Source organism: Myodes glareolus, chromosome 1 (assembly GCF_982192425.1).
Source record: "Myodes glareolus chromosome 1, mMyoGla1.1, whole genome shotgun sequence".
Classification (NCBI taxonomy): domain Eukaryota; kingdom Metazoa; phylum Chordata; class Mammalia; order Rodentia; family Cricetidae; genus Myodes; species Myodes glareolus.
In genome coordinates, this window is record NC_142026.1 from 29,807,131 (window position 1) to 29,830,675 (window position 23,545).

Genomic DNA, 23,545 nt, shown 5'->3' on the forward strand with positions numbered 1-23,545 from the left:
CCCTGTATGTGGTGGTGTTCCTTCTCCTGGGTTTATTACATGCTGTGTGGTTGGACATCATGGGTCCCATCCTCATCCTTCACATTCTTCCTTAGGGGAAAGCTTTGTGACCTGCTGGAGTGTGGTGCCATGTCAATTTTGGGGACTCTCAGGGGTCTTTGGGTGTTGCAGTGCTGCAGGTTTCTAACCCTATCTGTCACTGAGTTTTTACCTTGCCCATGTGTCACCATGTATCCAGGGCTCAAGCAGAAGTCCACAGCTATTCCTGATTCTTTGGTTTTCCTCTCCCTGCTTTAAGCTAGGCTTAAAGTTGCTGATCCCAGCTCTGCTGTATCCTCCCTAGTCTGGACCATCCTTGGGCTGCTGAGAATGACCTTCCCTTGGATAATTGCAGTCCTGGGTCCCTCTCGGCTGGCAGCAAACTTTACCAAAACTCTTATTTGCTTCCTTTTTCTTCTCTGCTCTGCCTTCTTCCCTCATTTCTGCCCTCTGCTCAGTCTAGGAAGAAAGAACAGGGTTGGGGCCAGTTTGGGGAAGCAACCAACTCATAGGTAATGGGAGCAGACTAGGCCCGGTATGTTCAGACTGTCTTAGCATGCTTTTTGATAGGACCCTAGAAGTCAATGGGGATGATTTTAGTGGTGTGGAGTAACGCTAATGACAGCTTTCAAAAAGTGAATTTGGCCTCAGTGAGTGAGATGCATAGTGGGTGAGTGATGTTTGGGAAACATACTGTGGGTATTGAAGTATGTTTGGGAAGGAAGGGGTTGTAGGAGCCAGGGGTCCTTAAAGGTTGATTATTAAGACATGTTAATATCTGCTGGTGACCCCAGAGTCCATCCGTCCTCTTTGGTGGGCTCTGCTGAGAAGGTACAGGTCACATACTTCAGATCCGACCTCTTGTTCTTCCTGTGGCCATTGTTGACATTAACGGGATGGGTCTTGGATGGGATTGGTTCTTAGACCTGGTGTCTAAGGGCAAGTTTCCCTCACTGTTTTCCACCAGTGTCAGCTAGGTGTGCTGCCCCTGGGGACAGGGAATGACCTGGCCCGTGTTCTCGGCTGGGGCTCTGCCTGTGATGATGACACCCAGCTCCCTCAGATCCTGGCGAAGCTGGAGAGGGCCAGCACTAAGATGCTGGACAGGTGAGTGGGGCAGCTAGTACTGTGTGAATAGCAGCTTGACAAGGCATCTTAGTCTGAGACCAGTGAGAACCATGGGCTTTCTGGCGTGACTTGTACAAGTTGGACTTGAGCATATATTTATTTTTCTGATGGTTTTTGATCAGATAAAAATGGATAAAAGAAAACAAAGACAAAACATGCCTCAGACCTTCCAGGTCATCTTCTGAGGCCTCTCCTCATCCTTCAGGGTTGCAGAGAAGGTGATTGTAGTTTGACTGTCTTGGTTCAGGGTCTAATAATGATCTGCAAAACGATCTTCATTACTTGAGCAATACCATTGTCCCACATTGTACCATACTCGGAATGAGTATGGGTAGTTATTCCCTGGAGCAGTGGTTCTCAACCTTCTTAATGCTGTGCCTCTTTAATGCAGTTCCTCATGTTGTGGTGACCCCCAATCATAAAATTATTTTTGTTCCTACTTTATAACTGTAATTTTGCTACTGTTATGAACTGTAATCTAAATATGTATTTTCTGATGGTCTTAGGTGAACCCTGTGAAAAGGTTGTTGGACCCCTAAGGTTCTAGAGTATAACTACATTGGCTTCCTTGAATGGCATATTCCTATTTTTGAGCTAGATGGCAGCCTCCCATACCCCCCAAAACGCCACACCTACAATTTTTTTTTCTAATGAAAATGTTCCTTGGTGCCTTAGAATTCAGGATTAGCTGGTGGTCAGAATGACTTTGATGTGCCTCCCATTTGGGCCCCTCTTAGTGAGCGGGGTATCTATGTGTCAGCTGTTGTGAGATAGTTATCTCCTCTGGGCACACTGAGCAGTGGTAAGCTCTTAAAACTGTGTCTAATGTCAAGGTGAGCTGTGGTAACCTATGGGCTGTGGAGAGGAGACATTTTTCTCAGACAGGTCAAGAGCTAAATTACAGATGCAGAGTCAAGATAGAGCTTAAAAATGAGGCCAGACTGCAAGTGGTATGATACGATAATGCCCACAGTCCTAGCATTTAGGAAGTGGAGACAGAGGGTCTGGTCATTCCTTCTTAGATAGATAGTGAATTCAAAGCTAATCTGGGTCACACTAGCCCATCTCTCAAAAAACCAGATAAAGAAGTCAGAAGAGTACTATGGTCAAGGTACCAGACCAGAACATTGGAGCGATGAGGGGTTGGTTCTGGGGGGGGGGGTCTACAGATTTCTGAGTGCGGTGGGCAGCCTACAACTGAGCTGACTTTGGACCTGTGCAGGTGGAGTGTCATGGCATACGAGACCAAACTTCCTCGGCAGGCCTCCTCCTCCACAGTCACTGAGGACTTCAGCGAGGACTCAGAGGTACCACTACCTGTTTGCTCTTGCTCTTTTATAGTGCCGGGCATGGCACTCAATACAGAGATGCGTCTTAGCCTACCACCTGCTGTTTAAGCCCTACTTGGTGATCTTCGTGTGCTCAGCTGTTTGACTGCATCCCTGACCCTTGTGTGGTCCTCAAGTGTGAACCTCGGACTGAGCTTGAGGCTAAGCAGGTTCAATCCTAAGGCTTCATACCTGCATGGGGTTTCCTAAGTTGTCACCAGGAATTGGGGGCTTCCTAATATCTAATCCCCTGTGATGTCTTATGCTCCTGACTGTAGCTCAGCACCTATTGCAATCTGCTCTTCCTTTCTACCAGCCCTCTCCTGTCTATTCCAGAAGTCTTCTATTTCTGCCCACCTCTCCCTCTCTGATGTTTATGTTGCCCTTGCAGTTAGATAACTCTGCTTCAGTATCAGTTCTTTGTGCTGAGCAGTAGCCACTCACTGGATTCAGCTCTGTAATCCTGAGGGGTGGGGTTTTGTTTTTATGTCCTGACTGCAGTGCTGGACACATGCTGTGTTGGTCCTACTAGGTGACTGGGACTACCTGAGTGTTGGTCTGTCAAGCAGGGGTCAAGGGCAGCAACAGTCAGCAAACAAAACTGTGTCTGCTTTGCATGATTTCATGCAGAGAATGGTCTGTGCTTTTGTTTTGAGAAGAATATTTATGCAGATGCTGGGCATGGTAGGGCATTCCTTTAATCCCAGCAGATGGGAGGCAGAGGCAGGAGGACCTCTCTGATCAAGGCAGCCTGGTCTATAGAGCAAGTTCTAGGACAGCAAAACCCTGTCTCAGACGAAAACCCAATATATAAGAAGTGCCCAGGAAAATCTTGGAGAGTCCGGCACAGGTGGTCTTTCTTTGTCTTGTGGGAAAGCTTGCTTGGCCACGGGGAGGGCAGAGGACAGTGATGCTCTCCCGTTGGTGGGTAGAGGTGTGTGGGATGGTTTATACCCGTTGGCAGAGTCCCTGGTCAAGTAGGAAAGGAAACTTTTGGTCTGACTGGCCACTAGCATATCACCAAAGCTAGGCTGGGGTTTTTTGACTGTCCTGATTGTTACCTCTGACAGGTTTTGTTTTGTTCAGACCCATTGTTTTAGTCTGTTCACAGGTTGGTAAAGCTTTTGACCTTGTTTCCTTAGTAGTAGACAGCCCTGATAGTGCTTGGAGATGGTCTGTTCTGTCAAGGGATACACCAGAAGGGCCCAAGAAAACCACCACCTGAATCGGGTACTAATGGCATTCATAGTCAATTGTGAGACTAAGTGCCTCTATTTTTGGTGTGATTATAGGTGCAACAAATTCTCTTCTATGAAGACTCAGTTGCAGCTCATCTTTCTAAAATCTTGACTTCAGACCAGCATTCAGTGGTGATCTCATCAGCCAAGTGAGTGCCAGGGCTTCGGGGATTCAGAGAGGCAGTTAAGTGTGCCACCCAGAAGGGTCTCAGCCCAGCTGCCTTCTGTTTCCTACAGAGTGCTTTGTGAGACAGTGAAGGACTTTGTAGCTCGGGTGGGCAAGGCCTATGAGAAGACAACAGAGAGCTCACAGGAGTCGGAGGTCATGGCCAAGAAGGTGGGTCCCTGGGCACAGGGTAGGTGAGGCAGCAAGTGCAGAAGAGCTTGCTTTTCATACCACTTTTCCTCCCATATAGTGCTCTGTCTTGAAAGAGAAGCTGGACTCTCTCCTCAAGACCCTGGATGATGAGTCTCAGGCTTCATCCTCTCTGTCTAACCCACCTCCAACCATTGCTGAGGAAGCTGAAGATGGGGATGGATCAAGCAACATCTGTAGCTCTACTGGGGACCGGCTGGTGGGCTCGGCATGTCCCTCACGGCCACAGATCTTCCGGCCTAGGGAGCAGCTAATGCTGAGAGCAAACAGCCTTAAGAAAGCAATTCGCCAGATCATAGAGCACACAGAAAAAGGTAATGGACCTCTTGGTTACTAGGTGGCACTAGAATTCCCATGTTCCCTGGATGTGGTAAAAGACTAAGCATACCATGTCCCTCCCTTACTCCTTACCCTGAGTGGACCCACCTCTTCTCACTTTTGACTTGTGGTCATATGCCACCTGGTCCCTGGTGTGGCCATGCCACTGTCCTGCTGGGGCCTCTCTGTAACTCTCCTCACCTCCACATCCCCGTCTCAGAGTCTTTCTCCCCAGCTATTATCTAGAATGCCCAGGTGTTGTTGTATTAACTGAGCTAGGGCACTGGGCTAAGGTGTGGTGGTGAGGATTTGGGGTTTGAGCCGTGATCTATTCTAAATTGAGAAGAGAGGGCCTAAAGTACCCTTAGCTCTACTGGTGAAGTCTTAACAAGAATATTCTTTCTATACCAGCGGTGGATGAGCAGAACGCCCAGACCCAGGAGCAGCAGGGTTTTGTCCTGGGCCTCTCTGAATCTGAGGAGAAGAAGGACCTGAAAACTGATAATAGGGTGTGCCCACCATCTGCCCATAGTGAGAGCTGTGTGGTTGCCAAGGGGAGGAGCTACCGCAAAGGTATTTCTGGGCTTTGGTTTGGGTGATACTTAGTGAGCTTCTCTTGGGCACTTTAGGGTGCTTTTTCTCATTGCTCTGGGCACTTGAGGAAACCAACATTCCCACCTGTGGCCTGCATCTCTGTACGTCCTTCATGTCACTGAGATGTGTTTAGTAGAGACACGTGCACTGTTAGACCTGCAGGAAAGAGGGCCTCCCCTGCTGAGGAGCATCTGGTGCCTGTTCTCCCTGGATTTCCTCAGAGTCTTTTTATGGCTACTCATATGTGTCTGGCAAAACTTAGACCTTGGTCCCTCTTGGAATAGACCCAGCAAAAGTTTTCAAAAGGAAAGGGTTCTTCCCATCAGCTTGTCCTGCCACTATGGGGGAGGGACGGGAACTCTTCTAGACTAGACATAGTGTTGATTGGCATCAGAACTCTGTGCCTTCTACACCCAGACTCTCCATCCTTATACTGCTTTCCATGTCTGTGTCCCTTCAGGATGAATCCAGACCCACAGTGTATGCCAGTGTATGTGTAAGGACCTCTCTCTTTACGCAGGACTGTTCATCTCACATACTACTGGCTGATGAGAGGCTTGTAACTCTCCTTCTTCCCACAGCCCTCCTGTCTGCTCATTTTGTTGTGACTCCTTTCAGCTGTGTTTGACTTTGGACAGTTTCAAGTATGTTGCTCTGTTTTACAGCATCCAGAGCCCCTTGTGAAAAGCTAATGAGCAAAGGTCTATCCCTTGGCAGCTCTGCCTCACTCCCTCCCCAGACAGGAAGCCGGGATGGCTTGCCTGCTCTGAACACCAAGATCCTATATCCAAGTGAGTAAGCCACTCACCCCTGGGGGTCTCAGGTTTGGGGTGGGTACCAAGGAGGCTGGCTTGCTGGCCATGACTGGTCTTGTGACACCCTGGGTCTTAAAATAAGAGTATTGCTATCCTTGAAGAGCTTGTAGGCCCATGGAAATGGTGACAGAACTCTGTAGTTTATGTGTCTGTATGAAAACTGCCTTTTTGTTTAATTACTGTTTTTTTATTCTTTAGCAATTTCATACATATATACAATGTATTTTGATCATATCTATCCAATACTCCCCTTCAGATCCCCCCCCATGGCCCTCCAATGTGTTCTCCCTACTTTATTTCTTCCTCTTAAATTTAATTTTTTTTTTGTATTCCGCTGAGTCTAATTAGTGTTTATAGGTTTGTTCCATCCACTGTAACATGGGCAATTTATGAATAGCCACACACCGAACAAAAATGATCTGCTCTCCCCCAAGAACTATCAACTGCCAGTAGTTCCTTAACTGGGCCCATGGCCTTAGAAGGAACCTTTCTCCTGTCTATGTTTGAATTTTGACTGGCTTGATATTATGCAGGTAATCAGTGCTGCTTTGAGTTTTGAGTGTAGTCGCCATGTTATGTCCATAAGACAGTACCTTACAGCTCTCTTCCCCATCCTCTGGCTCTTACAGGTTTGTTTGTTTGTTTTCCTGTCCTGTTTTTCTCAGTGTTCCCTGAGCCTTTGGAAGGGATTGATATAGATACCTCTGTCTAGAGCATTCAATACTCATTCATTCTCAGTGCTTTGACCAATTTAGGGTCTCTACATTAACCACTTCCCACTGGAGAAAGAAGCTTCTCTGATGAAGGTAGAACATAGCACTAACCTATAGGTAGAAATAAGTTTTTATATTGTAATTTGACATCATGATTGTTAGCAAAACAGCAGGTTCTCTCTTAGGACCCATACTCTTCCCAGTGTGGACTATTGGCCAGGTTTACAGAACTAGGCATGAATTCCCCATCTTGTGGTGCAAGCCACAAATATAGGCAGAAAGTGGTAGTTACCCATAATAGTCATACCACTGTTGTATCAGTGGGCACATCTTGCCTGACAGGTCAGTATTGCAGCATGCAGGAACTAGTGGTGGGTAAGACCATTGATATTTTTTCTCCGGGCAGTCCACAAAGCACATTTCAGCTCCATGAAAGCTAGCCAGGAGGGAGAGAGTTCCAGATTGACTTCTCTTTGTCCTGAAAGCCAAGTGTGCTGTGTCTTTAGCAAGAGAGTTTTACCATGTAGTTATAGTGGACAACCAAGAGCAATGTCAATAGTACTTGTTGTTTTGGGAGCTCCTAGGGTCTCCCTTGGCCAATAACTTACAGGGTAGTATCCCCAGCCTGGAACAGTACCTGTTTAAATAAAAGTTAAGGTAGCCCAAGGAAACAGTGTTTAGGTGTATTCTGGGTATTAAATTCTGTTGTCTAATATAACCTACTTTTGTCCCATAAATATGGGATGGTAGTGGTGATTTTGAATTGTTAGTCAAATTGGAGCACTTGTTTATAATGTTGTCTTCTAGAATATGTGGTGTCAACCTTGGAGATTTGATTTGTTCTGTCTAGAGTTCCTGGCCAGTACCCTCTTCCTCTTCCCTTTCAGGTGTTCGGGCAGGGATGTCTGGCTCCTTGCCAGGGGGCTCAGTCATCAGTCGCTTGCTAATTAATGCTGATCCCTTTAATGCTGAACCTGAAAACCTGTGAGTATGAGGCAACACCAATGGGACATTTTGTTAGGATGCGGAGTGCCGAGGCCTGATTAATAAATCAGTTGGAGCCATTAGCAGACAGCTGAGTAGCAGGCTCACTTTTGGCTGTTCTTGAATGAGGAAAATTGCAGCCTTGGAAGTGTGTCTGAGAGCCTTCCCTATAGCCTACTGTAGGATAGCAGAGGACAGACCTGTTATTGTCCTGTCCCAGGTCAGATCAGTGTTGACTGTGTTGACACTGCTTTACTCATTACATTGTTTTTGTCTTTGTCTCTTGTTTCCCCATGGTGTTTGCCATCCCCTCAATGATTTAGCATTTCTGGACTGAAAGATCCTCTATGTGGTTCTTTCCTGGGTCTTAGGGTTCCCAGGAGACAGGGTTTTAGAGAGAAAGTCTGGTTGTTGCTCTATGTTGTGTTCCAGTGGAGGTGTGACCTCTTCTGCTGTGTTTTAATACCCTGAGGACATCTGCCTAGTGTTTTAATGGATCCCTTTTGTATATTAGAGCTCACTGCAGATGGTATTCCTCAAACCAAAAAGACAATAATCTAGACATCTTTTTCTTGCTGTTGATTACAGCTGTGGGCAGCTAGAGGCTAGTGACAGCTGGCTATAAGTTGCCTGCTCTTACTGTCTGGTGTGGTGTGATGGAGTACTCGTGTGGTGCAGAGGCCTTCAGTCAGCCTGGTGGTACATGGGTCTCTGCTCCTGGTCTGGTCTTATGCTCAGACCCTGATGGTCTTCCTCAGCAGGCCCAGAGCTGTAGTCACTCTGGGATAGCACCCTTGGGACCCTGGAACAGGAGACTTCCTTTCCTTTGATGTTATGGCCCCCGTCTGTAACTAAGCCTACTTTTTCCCTCTCTGTCATTGATAGCTTCCTCTTCCTTAGATACCTGAACCCAACTTCCTCTCTTCTCCAATTTTCTGCATTACTCCCTCCGCCTGGAACTATAAATACTATTCATCACCTGTTCTTTTGTTCTTAAAATAGTTTGACCCCAGAGCTTTTCTGAGAAGTTACAAGGCACTTGAATTAGATGTGTGATCAGGAAGGGCTCTTATTATAGATTTTGGTTTTCATTAGTTTGTAAGAAACATAGGTTAAAATGTATTAGCATTTTGGTGCAAGCTTTGCGGAGCCCCTCTTCATGTCTAGTGTCTATGGGAGTTTTCAGAATTTACCCTCCTCAATGTCTTCCTTCCCTGGAATTGGAGGAAGTGCACGGGGTAGGACACACCCATGGAGGAGTAGGTGAGTGCAGAGACAGTGCCAAAGACAAGTCCCCAGCAGTGCTCTGGAGCACGGAGGCCTTTGACATTGGTACAGGTATTTTCAGTCACTGCCCTTTCACTTCAGAGACTGCTTGGGCAGTATAGGGATGTTAGAGAAGCATGCCATGAAGATCTCTGGGAAATAGGCTGGCAGTGCTTCAGAAGTGCAAACCAGAAGCTCTGTGTGCCAGTGGTTCTGCCCATGGTACAAACTCTAGAGATTCTAAAACACATGTCTACAGTAACACTATGCATTAATGCTTCCAAGTCATCACTAGAACATAAAACAATTTGAATGTCCATCAGTTGATAGACAAAACTATAGTGTGTCCATATAATGGAAGATTGCTTTGCAATAAAGATAAACTGTGGATGAAGGAAAAGAGCCAGAGACATAGGCTATACTGTTTCATTCCATTTATTTGACAGGTCCTGGATAGGCATCTCCAGTGGATCAGTGATTTCTAGGGTCAGAATGGCAAGGAATTAGGAGCCAGTGCAAGTGATGATGGTTCTGAAATTTGACTGTAGAGATGAAAGGACTTTGAGTATACTAAAAACTGTTGAATCATGTACTTTAAAGTAGTAGTGATATTGTATGTGAATTATATCTCAGTAGACCTCATACTGAAACAAACAAACACCCCAAACAAACCCTGAATCAGGGCACTGGGTTCAAACTCTAAACACAGGAAAACAAAACACTAAAGTGAAACACCAGCAAAACACGGAAAACGTGGCAGCAGGTCAGTCTGTGAAGGAGTTTGTCAGCAGAGCTGTTGTGAGCCTTTAAACTCACCTTTGCAGAGAGTACTACACAGAGAAGTGTGTCATGAACAACTATTTTGGCATTGGTTTGGATGCGAAGATATCTCTGGACTTCAACAACAAGCGTGATGAGCACCCAGAGAAATGCAGGTAGGTAATCCTTATTGTCAGAAGAGTGGAAAGCAGGCAACTCAAGAAGCCAGCTTAGAAGGGGAAGGAGTTGGCCAGCTTGGGCAGACTGGACACAAGTAAACCAGTGATGATGGATGACTAGAATCGGTTGTCTCTTACCTAGCATCAGAGTCTATGATGGCTCATTAGAGGCAGGTGACACAAGTGTGCTGCAGGGTCACTGTCCCAGCACTGTTTGTTGGGAGAACTCTGCTCATCTACAGACTGCCTAGAGTCTTCTCCCAGTTATCATCAGGACATAGGGTGTATAGAGGTTGGGGATTTGGAAATTATTTTTTTCCCTTGTGCTTTCCTGTGTTTTCCAAATTCTCTATGGCAAGCATAATTTTATTTATTTGTATGTGTGTGAGTGGGTGTGCATGAGCACATGCTACACTGCATGTGTAGAGGTCAGAAGACTATCTCAAGTGTTATGTGGTCATTGCTTTCCACCCTTTTTTGAGAAAATTTTCTATTTTTCACTGCTATGTACCTGGCTGGCTGGTCCATGGGCTTCTGGGGATTTTCTTGCTTTGCTTTCTGTCAAGCCAGGGTGCCCTGAGATTATGGATATGCTCTACCGCATCCAGTTGTGTGTATGTGGGTTCTGGAGATTCAACTCCAGTCCTCATGCTTGCATAGCAAGCACTTTATCCACTATTCATCTCCCCAGCATAATTTTATGGCCAGAAGTTATGATATATAAAATTTTTTTGAGGGTCACTTACTTGATTTTCAGGGTATGATTGCTTTCTTGACAGAATGTCAGTTTGTAGCATACTTCTTGGTAAATTTACTCTTTTTGCATGTCTGAGAAGCCCAGAATCTCTTGTTATGGTCCTGCTATCATAGTTGCTGACTCCCCAAGCTCTGCAGCAGTAATTCAAGTTACTGTAAGGGAAATCCTGCCCAAGGTAATACTTCTTTTTCCAGGAGTCGGACTAAGAACATGATGTGGTATGGTGTCCTCGGCACCAAAGAACTGCTGCACAGAACCTACAGGAACTTGGAGCAAAAAGTGCTGCTTGAGGTAAGTGGTAGCCTTCTGGCCTTGCGTGTGATCTCCTATCCTTGGCTATAGAGCATTCCTGTTGGACTCCCTGAGGTGCTCTCCTCACCTCAGGCCTCCAGCATATCTAGTGCTGGGGAAGGACTGGTGCATACTGAGCATTGCTTTTTTCTCTCCATCTGTCTTTTTGTGGCTCAGTGCGATGGGCGCCCGATTCCTCTCCCAAGTCTTCAGGGAATTGCCGTCCTCAACATTCCCAGCTATGCTGGAGGAACCAACTTCTGGGGGGGCACCAAGGAAGATGATGTACGTATGGGGTTTGAGGTGGGTGGGCTGGGTTTAGCAATGTCAGGGATTTGTGACTAGATGTTACATATCCCTGATCCTGGCAGTGGCCATGGTGGAAGACCAGACAGACAGGCTGTCTGTCTAATCCTTCACTGATTAGACTGCTATCTAGAAGACAGGCCTAGCATATGATCAAGTGAGGGGAAGTTGAGACTTGAAGGAGAATTTAGCCTGATCAAGTTGGTCGGTACCAGATGGGGAATACACCATGTTGGTATTAAAAACAAGATGTAGAAGCTGAGAAGCAAGAAGGGATAGAGTGCATAGAGAAAGGTTCCCTAACTGCAGTGTAAAATGCATGCACTGAGAAGGGAGATGTCCATAGGGCTTCAATTGCATGGGGCTATAGAAGACAAAGGCAGGTCTGGAATTTATGCTAAGAATGTAGGAAGATATCGATAGGCTTTAACCAGGGGAATGGCATCTTTGCATGTAACTAAAAAGAAAACAACTATCATTTATTGTAGACTTAAGAGTGGGGCACTGTTCTAAGCATCTGTTAGCACATTCATTTCACATACCTGCCCCTAAGGAGTAAGCAGTGTTACTTTGCTCTGAAGGAAGAAGGGCATGAATAACTTGTCTGAGGTCTCATGGCTAATAAGTAGCAGGTGTGAGAGCTAGTCCTAGGCAGTGTGCTACCTGGGTAACAGATACTCCCCCTGGTGTTGCATTTACCACTGGGTATGGGCCTGTCTGCTTCATCAGAGCCCCCAGAGCAGGAAGCAAAACAAGGGGCAGGGTGTTTAGGGAAGTGGGACAGACAGCTTTCATGCTGGCTTTTTCAGACTTTTGCAGCTCCATCATTTGATGATAAGATTCTGGAGGTGGTTGCTGTGTTCGGCAGCATGCAAATGGCTGTGTCTCGTGTAATTAAGCTACAGCATCATCGGATTGCCCAGGTACTGGCCATGCTGCTCCAGAGATCTAGCCCATCCCCTTCTGGGGGACTCATCCCTGTTTGGAGAGACAAGGCCTGGCCTAGGACTCCCAGATTTACTCACAGTACAGGTGTCTTCCTAGGATCTAAAGGTAGCCCCACTCTGTCTCCCTCTCCCAGTGAGTGCTCTGAGCCTTGCCGGAGTAAAAAAGACCCAGCTGAGCCATGTCTGCTGCAGAAGTAGTACACTGTGGGCATGGAGCTGTCTGTAACAGTGAGTGAGCACACCAGGATCTGGCACACAACTCTGAGGCTCTCTTTAATTCTGACAGTATTGATGAGCTGGTACAGGTCCATTCACTTGAAGGGCAGGGAGGAAGTGACTTTATATACAGTGGAGTGCTGATAAAATCTATTGGGTGAGATTTGCTGATGTCTTCTTGCACTGTTTCCAACAGTCAGCTGATTATAAAGTTTATGTTTTTGTTCTTGGGCACATTTTTGTATGAAGAGTTGCAGGACCTCATCATTTGCTGTTGGACTTTGGTCTGCCCTGGGAATGTTTACACACAGCATGGATCACAACTGATTCCTTTATACTTTGATATCTATCTGCACATCTTCTGCATCTACTTATTTCATGTCTGGGGAGGGAACAGTAGGGGCAGGTGGGGCAACAGAGCAGAGGATAGAAAAGGATGGCCTTAGGCCAACAGCCAGACATTCAGAGCAAGGCCTGTGGGTGCTTTAAAACCCTTGGCACCTAAATAACTATTAATGGCATCTGCCCAGTGTCGCACAGTGAAGATCTCCATCCTGGGGGACGAGGGCGTGCCTGTGCAGGTGGATGGAGAAGCCTGGATCCAACCACCTGGGTACATTCGGATTGTGCACAAGAACAGGGCACAGACTCTGACCAGAGACAGGGTAAGAACAACTGCTAGCAGGGGCGGGTGGGGTGGGAGCTACCAGTGGCTTGCCCGTAGGCTCACTTGTACGTTCATAAGAGAGGCAAATGTGTTTGATGCTTTGTTCTTAGGCTTCTCTTCACCATACAGAGATTAGCTGATGTAGTGGCATACCCTATAGTCTCAGTAATCCAGAGGCAAAAGGCCATCTCAGGTTATATAGTGAGACATGTTTCAAAACATGAAACTAAGATCTCTTTCATACATAGCTGTTACCTTGCTGAACTCTTGTGTTGTGGGCAGGTGTGTGCTCACCCTCTGGAGGGAGGGCACAGAAGTCTGACTCTGGTTCTCATGTCTTAGGCCTTTGAGAACACTCTGAAGTCTTGGGAGGACAAACAGAAGTGTGAGCTGCCCCGCCCACCATCCTTTTCCTTGCACCCTGAGATCCTGTCTGAGGAGGAAGCTACCCAGATGGACCAGTTTGGGCAGGCAGCAGGGGGCCTCATTCACAGGTAGGCTCTGCTGTGTTCCTTGAGGCCTTGCAAGCTTTTGGACTTCTCCAATTCCCATTTGCTGGCTCTGCTTCACTGAGGGGCCTAAGCCTGACTGCTCTGGCTTGGCTTCCTTCCCTAGTCTTGGTTATTCAGGTTTGTGCAGTGAAAATGTAAGATCCACAGGGATTTTCAGAGCTAAATCTTTAAATCCCATACTGGATTTTTGAGAAAGGCCTCAGGTGCCCTGGAGAGTAGTGTGCACCCTGCTCTGGTCTTTATTCAGGAAAATCAACAGGGTTTTCTTCTTTTAGCTGCCCTTGACAAGTGGTTCCTAGAGCTGCTGCTGTTCTTGTGGCATTGCCACTGCAGGCTCCTCTCTGCTTACCTGGGACTTTCTCCGGAAGTTCTTGTCCTTTCAACAGCTTAGCCTCTCAATTCTCCTGTGAAGCTGCAAACCAGTTAGTGCCCTTGGATGTCCATTTTTTGTTTCTCTTGAGCTTTTTCTTTGGCTCTGACTGTGGGTGCTCTGTGTGTTTCCTGGCCATGTCTGCCTTACTCTCATGGGGCAGAGGCTTCACACTCCTTAGCAGGTCAGTTTCTCTTTGGTTCTTGTGGGCATCTGTAGGCTCCTCTGCCTCCATGCTGTTGTCTCTCCTTGGCAAGTAGCTGACACTGGTGCAACCCCCATTCTGCTCCCTTCCCTATCAGTCATGTTTGTCTAGTTCCTTGTTTTGCAAGGGCCATGGTCCTATCACTTTGTAGTCCCTGTAGCCTAGTAAGCCTGCCTGGAAGGGGTGTTTACTAGGACAGCCTTTTGAGAGCCATCAGCAGTTCATGCTTTCCACAGGAAGTGGAAGTTGCTCCAAGCTTCTCACCCAGCATGCTCTGTCCCATCCCATCTCACCTTGCCCAGCTTCTTTGAGCCACCCTCTCTTTGGCCCTTGGTCTTGCCCAGGCTGTTCTGTCTCAGAGCTAATTAATCACTACACCAGGTTCCCTCAGAGGTAGGTAACTTCAGATTGCAGAATGGCTTGGCCTGGTGCAGTCTGTGTCTCTGAGTTTCTTGATGGCAAGAATGTCTGCAAAGCTGCCTTTCTGCTTTCCATTTTATAAGAGAGATTTCATTTTATACATTTTCTTTCCTGGAAAAGTTAGGATTTGATATCATATTTCCCACATAAGTCCACTGTTTGTTACTGATTGAGGTGTGATGTGCCAGTGGCTGTGACTGAGGTTGTGATGACTTGCCAGACAAGTACATCCCTGTATATCTGTCCTCTGAGTGTTCATAAGCAGTGTGTAAAGGCCTGACATGTGCCTCCTTCCTTCTTCAGCATTCGGGAAATAGCGCAGTCCCACAGAGACATGGAACAGGAACTCGCACATGCTGTCAATGCCAGCTCCAAAGCCATGGAGCGAGTATACGGCAAGCCCAGGACCACAGAGGTAATTGGTGTTTTTGGACCTGACTGCTCCTCACCTTTGTAGCTCTTGGCCTTCTACATGAATGCATTTGTTCTTTTAGGGCTTGAACTGCAGCTTTGTTCTAGAAATGGTGAATAACATCAGAGTTCTGCGCAGTGAGACAGAGCTGCTGCTGGCTGGGAAGATGGCTCTGGTGAGCTGATAAGCAACAACAGGGTTCTGGGTGTATGTGCGATTACCCTTGTCACCAGGGTGTTGGGCACTGAAGGGTAGCAGTTTTCGGTTCAGGGTCCCAAATCTGAAGGAAGAGACTTCAAAACCATGTAGTGTAGCCATTGGGTTGTGGTCACACTCTTTGGCAACATCTCAGCCAGGGTGTAGTCAGATGTTAAAGACCTCTCTTAACTGTATCCATGTAGTGGATAAAACATGTTTCTACCCTCTTCTTATGGCTAGGTGCCAGTCACATCAGGTTTGCTGTGCTTTCATGTCTTACTCAGCATGTGAAACTGGCTGCTGGGTTAACCCTTGGTTTATTGGGCGGAGTGGGTGTGTTGTCAAGCTCTAGGAGCTTGGATGACTGGACACTAGCTTCAGTATGGCTTGGAAGGGCCTTTTGAAGACTCCTAGACTAGAGTCCCATTCTCTACTCCAAAGTGGTACTGTCCTGAATGCTCTAGCTGCTGCCTTAGTGCTCTCCTGTGCTTGTGCAGGAGGAGCATGACCTGCCTGTTTGGTGACAGAAAAACCTAAAGGGACTACAGCTGGCCAGGTGTCAGGGTTGCTGCATGTGGCTTCCCAAAGCCAGCACAGGTTCACCCATCCTCACCTATTCCCTAAGGAAGGGAGGTTTTGGGCTCAAGCCTTACCTTAGCTTCCAGTTCTGCAAAGTTTTTATAGCCATGCTTGAGGAGCTTGATCTAAGCCTTACCCACCTTGCTTGGCTGGTCCAGGCTTGCTGTGGTTAGCAGTTCCATTTTTCTCTCCCTCCCTCTGGAGCAGCAGTTGGATCCCCCTCAGAAGGAACGGCTTGGGACTGCCCTAGTTGAGATAGACCAGCAGCTCAGGAAGCTGACAGACACACCCTGGCTCTGCCAGCCCATGGAGCCTGGTGAGGAAGAGGTAAGTGGGTCTTGAGTTTAATGGCTCATGCTGTTCGTGCCTGTGTGCAATGTAGCCCTTGAGGCAGCTTTGGTTTGGAGCCCCTGGTATTCCTTCTGGAGACGTCTCTACTAAAAAGACCCTTGACAAATGTGTCCCCACTGCCACTGAAACAGTCGGGACTTGGGGAGAAGCAGGTGGGAAGATGTGGAGCTAGCCCGCTGCTGTGACTAGATCCATTGCAGCTTCTTGGGGATTGGCAGGGATTGAGCTGATGTGTCCAATCCCCATTCAGTTTGCATCTATGGGGACTTCACATTCCAACTTGGTGCATATCAAATAGTTTGGACAGGCAGGGTTCCAGGGCATATTCTCCCTTGGATAGAATCTTCTGCAGGAGGAGGCAGTAGAGGGAAGCATCTGGCAAGGACAAGCCCTAGGGCTACCTCTGGACTTCTGGTGTCTTAGAGATGGAATAGTCAAGAGAAAAAGTCATCTTGGCCTCCTATAACACAGGAGACAATGTCCTCTTTAACATAGTTACAGAAGGTAAATAATACAAAACAGTACCTCTGCCCAACTTAGTCTGTTGGAACCTTTGGCAGCAGTGTGTAAAAATAAGGATGAGGATGTTGGGGCTTAGAGGTTAAGAACACAAGTATCTTTTCCAGAGGACCTGTGTTTGGTCCCCAGCACCTACATTAGGCAGCTCACAACTATGTCTAACTCCACTTCCATGGGATCCAATGCCCATTTCTGGTCTTGCTGGGCACTCATACATACATGGCTTACATGCAAATAAATAACTTAAACCATGTTTAAGAATCATCCAAAGAAATATACGAGAGAGTAAAACATTTAATGAACATGTTTCTTCCTACCCGCAACCCCCAAGTATAGATTTGGTCTTAGCAAATGAATTCCTCATTCTCAGTGCTTCCTACTCTCTCCAACAGAACGTGATGCTGGATCTTTCTAAACGCAGCCGCAGTGGTAAATTCCGCCTCGTGACCAAGTTTAAAAAGGAGAAAAATAATAAGAACAAAGAAGTTCACAGTAGCCTAGGAGCCCCTGGTACCTGCCCCTCTCCTTCGTGTCTCTCGCTGACTGTCAATACCAGCTGTCCTGACTCAGTTCTCCTGGTCTCTGCTTTTCTCCTCAACCTTGAGACCCTTCCCCTTGGTCCTTGTGCTATGATCCCTAGTCACATTGGCTGCACTAGTCTGTCTTGTAGCTACAAAACCAAACCTTGCTTGCTTCCTTTCTCTATGTTTGGATACTGACTGATATCATGCCCTGCTCAAGTGCACCTTCCATGGAGACTGTGGGGTGATGGGCAACTGAGCTGACCTGCCTACTCTGAATTTGGGGGCTTGAAGTAGGGAGAACGACAACAGAAATGACAAGACAAACTTGGAGACACAAAACTCAGACTTCTGGGGTCCTCTACGTTTGCTCCTTCTGGCAGGCTGCTGATTCCCATTTAATTGACTCACTGATCAAGGTTCCTAAGTCTGGCACTCCAGGCAACCAGTGATTGTGGGTGAAGAAATCAATAGGAAATGGCGCTAAAGAAAATTTACTGATCTCCCCTTGGATCAGTAAATTGGGGATTAAAATGTATCTCAGTGGTCAGCCCAGAGCACTGTGGCTGTGTCTGGCACCTTTGGGGGCCAGGGCTAGATTTGGTGTGGTATCTGTCGCCACTGAGGGCAGCTCCTGTTTGATTTTTCATCTTTGCATGTTTGTCTAGAATTGGGTTTATGTGAATGATGGTGGATCTGACTCTGCATGGCCTCAGTCTCTGCATGTCTCCCTGTAGTGCTCCAACTGTGAGCTCCTCTGGAAGCTGGAAGAAATGCTGGCTTTAGTCACCAAGATGTTCCCATTATATTTGGTGGTATTTAATGCCTCTGGAACTTAGAGGTATCCAAAAGGCTGGTGACCCACCTGGCAGGAGTAGCCAGCACTCCTGCAGTGCATGTCCCTCAGAGGAGGGTGGCTCTGTCTCCTCTGCACTGCTGGAGCACAGTGCCTGTGGTTAGGTGATGGGTTCTAGCTTCTGGGGACATCTTGGGTGCCACTGCTGGGATGTCTTGGGTGCAGGTTGCTGGAGGCATCTTGGGTGCCACTGCTGGGATGTCGTGGGTGCAGGTTGCTGGAGGCATCTTGGGTGCCACTGCTGGGATGTCTTGGGTGCTGGTTGCTGGAGGCATCTTGGGTAGCACTGCTGGGTGTCTTGGTGTTGGCTGCTGGGCTCTGAGCATTCACTGCACTCGTGCTTTTCCGTCTCTGACAGTTCACCTCTGGGGGACAGAGGAGGTTGCTGCCTGGCTGGAGCACCTCAGTCTCTGTGAGTATAAGGACATCTTCACGCGGCACGACATCCGGGGCTCTGAGCTCCTGCACCTGGAGCGGAGGGACCTCAAGGTACTTCACAGGTGTCTTCCTAGAACCCACACCTGGGCTTTTACACACTCCTTTCAGCTATGTCCTCTTCCCTGACCTGGCTGCATCCTAGCATCACCAGCCATCACACAGTTCTTGGACTTGTCTATGTACCTCAGGTTGACCATGGTCCTTGCCTTTATCAATGGTGACATCCTCTGACACAGATAAGCAAGGGCAGGTGCAGACACAATGCGTGAAAGCCTTGGTTTTCTTAGCCACATTATGAAGGTACTATTCTAACATTAGAAACTAGGGCATGCAGCCCTGTGGTCACAGGTTCAGCTGATAAGCTCTAGGTTCCAGTGGCTGGTGGGTCCTACTGTGTTCCATAGGGAGTGAAGATGGAAGAATTGGTTTTCTCAAGCCCAGGAAGAGGGTCAGACTGCTCATCCTTCCCTCTCTGTGCATGTGTGGTCAGGTCTGCACCCATTGCACTCTACTTACATAGCCGAGCCCTGGCCCGTGTGGGCTTAAAGAGCTGTCTTCTGGGCTTTGTTTCTGGTTTGTCCTAAGGTGGCAAAAAGCTACCTGCCACCCACTTGCTGTCAGGCCTCTGTTCTTTGTCTGCTGGCTGTCCTTCATGACAGCAGTCTTTGTAGAGCCACATGTTGGGTATCTGCATGACTGACGTTTGTGCCAATTTCTTCCTATTTCATCTGCTGATATTTTCCTCATTTGTATTTGAAAAAGAGACTGAAAAAACTTGTTGGTGGCAGCCAATCTGTAAAGCCTCTGGCCTGAACTCTCTTCCTGGTATCCATGTTGCCTGACTTCTCTGTTGCAGGACCTCGGCGTGACCAAAGTGGGCCACATGAAGAGGATCCTTTGTGGGATCAAGGAGCTGAGCCGGAGCTCCCCTGCCGCCGAGGTCTAACCTCTGCATTCTCTGCCTGCATCCTCCGCTCCTCCCGAGACTGAGGCCCAGGGAGGATACTGCCACCACTCAGCCCCTGGCCTTTCTCATGGTGCTATTCCTTTTGTTAGTGACAGGAAGCCTGATGCCTGTTGGTTACAGCTTTGGAGTCTTGAACATACCAACACAGCTACCTTTGAGAATACTTTTCCTAGCTGCAGTCATTCGGGGAAGACTGTGTCAATCCACTTGTGGCTCTTGCTGACCTGCCTTGTGGATCACAGGGAATATGGTGAAGCCTGACCGCCCGGCACCTGGCACCTCTGCAGAACCTTCTTACCTGGGCCACATGCTCAGACTGTCCTGTGTACTCCTTTCCAGTGTCCTTTATTGGTTACACTGGGCAGTACCATTTCCACCTCTACTAGGTCTCAGAAGCAGAGTTGGGTCCAGCCTCAGTGGTCCTTACCAGAATGTTCTCTGTGCCTGACAGCCACTCTGTGGTTCTTCACAGCAGCCTTGCAAAGGCTGCCCACTGCTACTGTCCCTTTTGTTCACAAATTTTAATTTTTAAAAACAAAGGTTATGCACTTTCCTGGTTTGAAAGTGACAGGGATATGTTTCCAGGCCTATTATCTGTGAAGGAGGAAAGGAAAGCCCTCCTGCTTAGGCCAGGCCTCGGGCTGTGAGCACGTGGACAGTCCATGTATCTGCTTAGGATGCTAGAGGTGTCTGCAGTCTAGTCTCGGCAGACAAGGATGAGTTTACACTAGCTCAGCGTTATGGTGGAGACCAAGCATGCCATGGGAGAATGAATAGTTGCTAGGGGCAGCCTAGGTTCCACCTCAGGTGGCCCAGAATCTCAGGCTTTGTAGTGACTTCTCATCTGCTGTGAGTCCTGGTGTCCCAGGAGGTGTCTGTGAGGACTCTAACCAGAGCCCACATTGCTGCTGCCCTGCCATTATCTGCTGGGCAGAATTGGCTCTGAAACAGCAGGTGGCACTGTTGGTGGCAAAAGCTCCACAAGACCCAGACTATACTCTCAATGGGTAGTTCCTAGGTGGGGATGCCCTTGGCCTTCATTGCCACTGACTTAACCCTTTTCCCCGCTTTCAGAGATGGCAATCCTCAACAGGGACTTGTATACCAGCTGGAAAGAACTTTAGCTCAGCCTTGGCAGGAGGGCTGCTGGGTTGTCCTCAGCCAGAGAGGAACTCTGCCAGTGCTTTTCTATCCGACATGAGAAGTGCTGAGTTGGACTCTGGGTGGAGCCTTCTGCAGCCCCAGCCAAGGAGGCAGGGTTGAAGTGCTGCTTGTTCTGCAGATGCCTTGATCATCTTCCCTTCATTGGTGACATCTGAGAGCCAGTAGAGTGGAGCATGGGGAGCCTACAGTGCAATTCCTGCTGTATTGTGCCCTAGACCTAGAGTTTCATCAAAGCAACTGCCCGTTATCTGTGGGATCCGTTACATGTCACGTGTACGCTGGGAAAAATCTCTGGTCTGCCTGTGGACTTTGTTGCCTCCATGAAAGCAACCCTGAATGAAAACAGTTGTCACCTTTCCATCTGGAATGTGAAGGCATGGATCATCTGACCTTCGAGAAGTCATAGAGCCTGTGACAGATCAACTGAAATTTAGGTTGGTGGAGGAGGAGAAGCAACTGAGGGCAACACTCAAGTCTTCAGTGGCCCCTTGAGAAAGCATTGCATTTGGGTAAGAGGTGCTGGGAATCAGTTGTTAGTGACCAAAGCAGCAGTGTTATATAGTCAACAAGAAGTGAGAGGTCCAGTCTCTTCAGAGAGGGAGAGAAGGAAAGATCCCTGGGGAATTGGAGAAAAGGTTTTGTGCCTGCAGGTGGGGCTAACCCTCATATTTATAATCTTAATTTATAGTGATCACTTGGAGCAGATGCCTCTTGTATTGTTATGTACATAGTCCACATCAGAGAGTTGTAAATAAGTTCTTCTGTGTATAATAAAAACAAGCCTGTTTTTGATCTTCCACAGTCAGCATTCCTGTCCTCATTCTTGTGCTCTGACAATTGCTTGCTGCTCTGAAAACAGGCTGACTTGGTAGCTATAAAGCAAAACAGAGTCATTGCATTGGGGTTGGGGTGGGGGTGTCTGTTGGATGGGCTGTTCAGTCAGCACAGCCCTGGGTTAGTCATTAGCAACAAAAAAGTCAGTGCAGATGTCTCAGCTGGTGGACTGCAGCAGCTGTTCATGCTTCTTGTCAAGGTGCAATGAATCACTTCCATACACTGTTGTTTGGTTTACTGACCTTAAAAGAGGGATCTGTTTATGTTCCCTTAGGCAGTATGAAGATTCTGCCACCATTGAGTCCCTCATAGTTAAGTCTGATCTAGAGGGAACTAGCAGCTATGAAACCACAGTTTTAGATGGACAGGAAATTCTTGGTACCACTTTGGCCCTGGCCAGATCCTGTTCTCAGAATAGTGAACAGAGCTATGTGACAACCATTTTCTACCAAAATACTTAACCACAAGTCTAGATTTATTTTAAGCCAAAATATACTTATTCCCAAAGCACTATTTCTAATATAAGCCATGTTTGTTGAGTGTCTGAAGTTGCTAGAGCATACAAGTTCTCTTCAAGCAGCAGAACATAAGCAGTCAGTGTATGACAGAACCAAGGACTGCAACTTTAAAAATGGTTTATTTTATTTTTTTAATAAAGTCTTAGTGTTTTTTCCCCCTCTGTTTAGCCTATTCTATCTCCCAATTAAAAAGAAAACAAAGAAAACCCAACCAAATAGAAAGGCCTGTCAACAGGCTTGGGCTGCAGCCAGCACTTGAGACATGTCTTCTGGCTCCTCCAGGTACTTAAGAGTCAGAGAGCCTCTGGCTCAAGACATAAGCAAAGTGTCTCAGTTTGCACATCAGGACTGTGCCAGAAGCTGGGTTGAAAGGATAATCTAAGGAGCTATGTCAGTTACAGTACAAGAAACAGTAGCCATTACCCAGAGGGCTCAGGTATAATCAAGTAATGTTTACTATTTGGGTCTCCTGGAACCCCTTGGTGTGTAGCTACAAAGACATGGTCACTAGTCCAAGTCCAACATCTTATGATACAAGTGCTTCAACAGAAATGGTCACCTAAAATGACACTGACTCTGGCAAATGGTGTTGGGCAGATGAAGGAAGAACAGGCTACCTGCTGAGTATCAGCACCACCAACATGGCGTATCAGCACCACCAACATGGCTATACCAGAATGTGAAAAACTAGCCAGCAAGGGACAGCTGAAGCCCAGGCCAAAGTTACTTCTTAAACTCTGTCTCTTCCTACCTTAGTTCTCTTACATGAAGACGTGTAAGAACTGATGAGAAGCTGAGACCTTGACAACTCCTCTTAGGAGTGCTGACATAGACTAAGTCAGTCAAGGGTCCCAAACCTGCCAGTTCAGTAACAGATACTGTTTTGATAGCGTATTAGTTACAGTACATGAATACCAGATCTCTTAGATGAGCTATTTACCTGTACTGACTGAGAAGGAAAAGGCCTCAGTTTGCTCAGGACAACTGGGAACCTGGATTTGTTGTGCTAGGCTTTTGTAATGCCCTGCCTCTTGCCAGGCTATAGGTGGTAAACATCACACCAAGGGAACGTCAGCCTGAGCCATGGGTGCCATACTTGGCTCTTCCTGCACAGCTGTCTTAGAGTTCTACTTTGAACTTGGCCCAAGAAGAGGCACATGCTATGGTGAAGGCTGGAACCAAGAATGAATTCAGGACACACATACTCTTTCTTTGCAGCTTCAGCTTTAGATGACTTACTGGTCACCTCAACAGTGTAAATAACGGACCATGTGTCTTACCTATCAGATTTGTCCTCTTTGAACAACTTGCCATTGTCCAGAAGTACATTTTTTGGAAAGAGGCCACTGGGACCAGGTTTGGGATGCCCATACTGACTGGCACAGTATCTGGGTCTGGGCCAGCTCTGCAGCTGCTGTGTCGCAGAAATGGTGATCAGGTACTCTTGCTTGGCCTGAGAAATGTCATCCCTTTGCTTGTCGCAAAGCTGAAGACTTGATATCATTAGCTATGGAGTCAACCAGCTTGTCCACCATAAACCCACAAGGCAGCAGTCATGGAATTGATAGAGTGGTTCTATCTGGAGTACAGTACAATACGCTGCAGGGGCTATCTGAAGCTCGCAACATGGATGGACAGAGAAGCTTCTGGTCCCCGGGGCCGAGTGACCATCTCTGCATTGGAGAACACATCACTGCTCTGTGCACGTAGGACTTCTCGGCTGTGGGAGACAGAAGGTGTCACTGATACACAACCATGGG

General features: G+C 47.4%; 2 protein-coding genes across 10 annotated transcripts in view; one reads left to right on the forward strand and one right to left on the reverse strand.

The window, feature by feature from the left end:
- Positions 1-21,234, forward strand: part of Dgkd (diacylglycerol kinase delta) — a 98,347-nt gene extending 77,113 nt beyond the window's left edge. For 6 of the 8 annotated variants that reach the window (XM_085696961.2, XM_085696975.2, XM_048428972.3 and 3 more), the window contains 20 exons: positions 1,007-1,146; positions 2,390-2,474; positions 3,788-3,882; positions 3,971-4,070; positions 4,150-4,423; positions 4,839-5,000; positions 5,687-5,812; positions 7,437-7,533; positions 9,624-9,734; positions 10,689-10,785; positions 10,963-11,070; positions 11,901-12,014; positions 12,785-12,919; positions 13,264-13,415; positions 14,732-14,843; positions 14,923-15,015; positions 15,825-15,944; positions 16,880-16,997; positions 18,223-18,353; positions 19,159-21,234. In XM_085696961.2, the coding sequence (XP_085553087.2) occupies positions 1,007-1,146; positions 2,390-2,474; positions 3,788-3,882; positions 3,971-4,070; positions 4,150-4,423; positions 4,839-5,000; positions 5,687-5,812; positions 7,437-7,533; positions 9,624-9,734; positions 10,689-10,785; positions 10,963-11,070; positions 11,901-12,014; positions 12,785-12,919; positions 13,264-13,415; positions 14,732-14,843; positions 14,923-15,015; positions 15,825-15,944; positions 16,880-16,997; positions 18,223-18,353; positions 19,159-19,248 (2,460 nt within the window). In that variant the 3' untranslated portion in view covers positions 19,249-21,234. The remainder of the gene's footprint in view (positions 1-1,006; positions 1,147-2,389; positions 2,475-3,787; positions 3,883-3,970; positions 4,071-4,149; positions 4,424-4,838; positions 5,001-5,686; positions 5,813-7,436; positions 7,534-9,623; positions 9,735-10,688; positions 10,786-10,962; positions 11,071-11,900; positions 12,015-12,784; positions 12,920-13,263; positions 13,416-14,731; positions 14,844-14,922; positions 15,016-15,824; positions 15,945-16,879; positions 16,998-18,222; positions 18,354-19,158) is intronic. The other 2 variants (XM_085696969.2, XM_085696973.2) reach the window with 2 other exon arrangements.
- A 651-nt stretch (positions 21,235-21,885) lies between these two features.
- Positions 21,886-23,545, reverse strand: part of Usp40 (ubiquitin specific peptidase 40) — an 86,102-nt gene continuing 84,442 nt past the window's right edge. For both annotated transcript variants that reach the window (XM_048428962.3, XM_048428963.3), the window contains one exon: positions 21,886-23,505. In XM_048428962.3, coding sequence (XP_048284919.2) covers positions 23,394-23,505 — 112 coding nt within the window. In that variant the 3' untranslated portion in view covers positions 21,886-23,393. The remainder of the gene's footprint in view (positions 23,506-23,545) is intronic.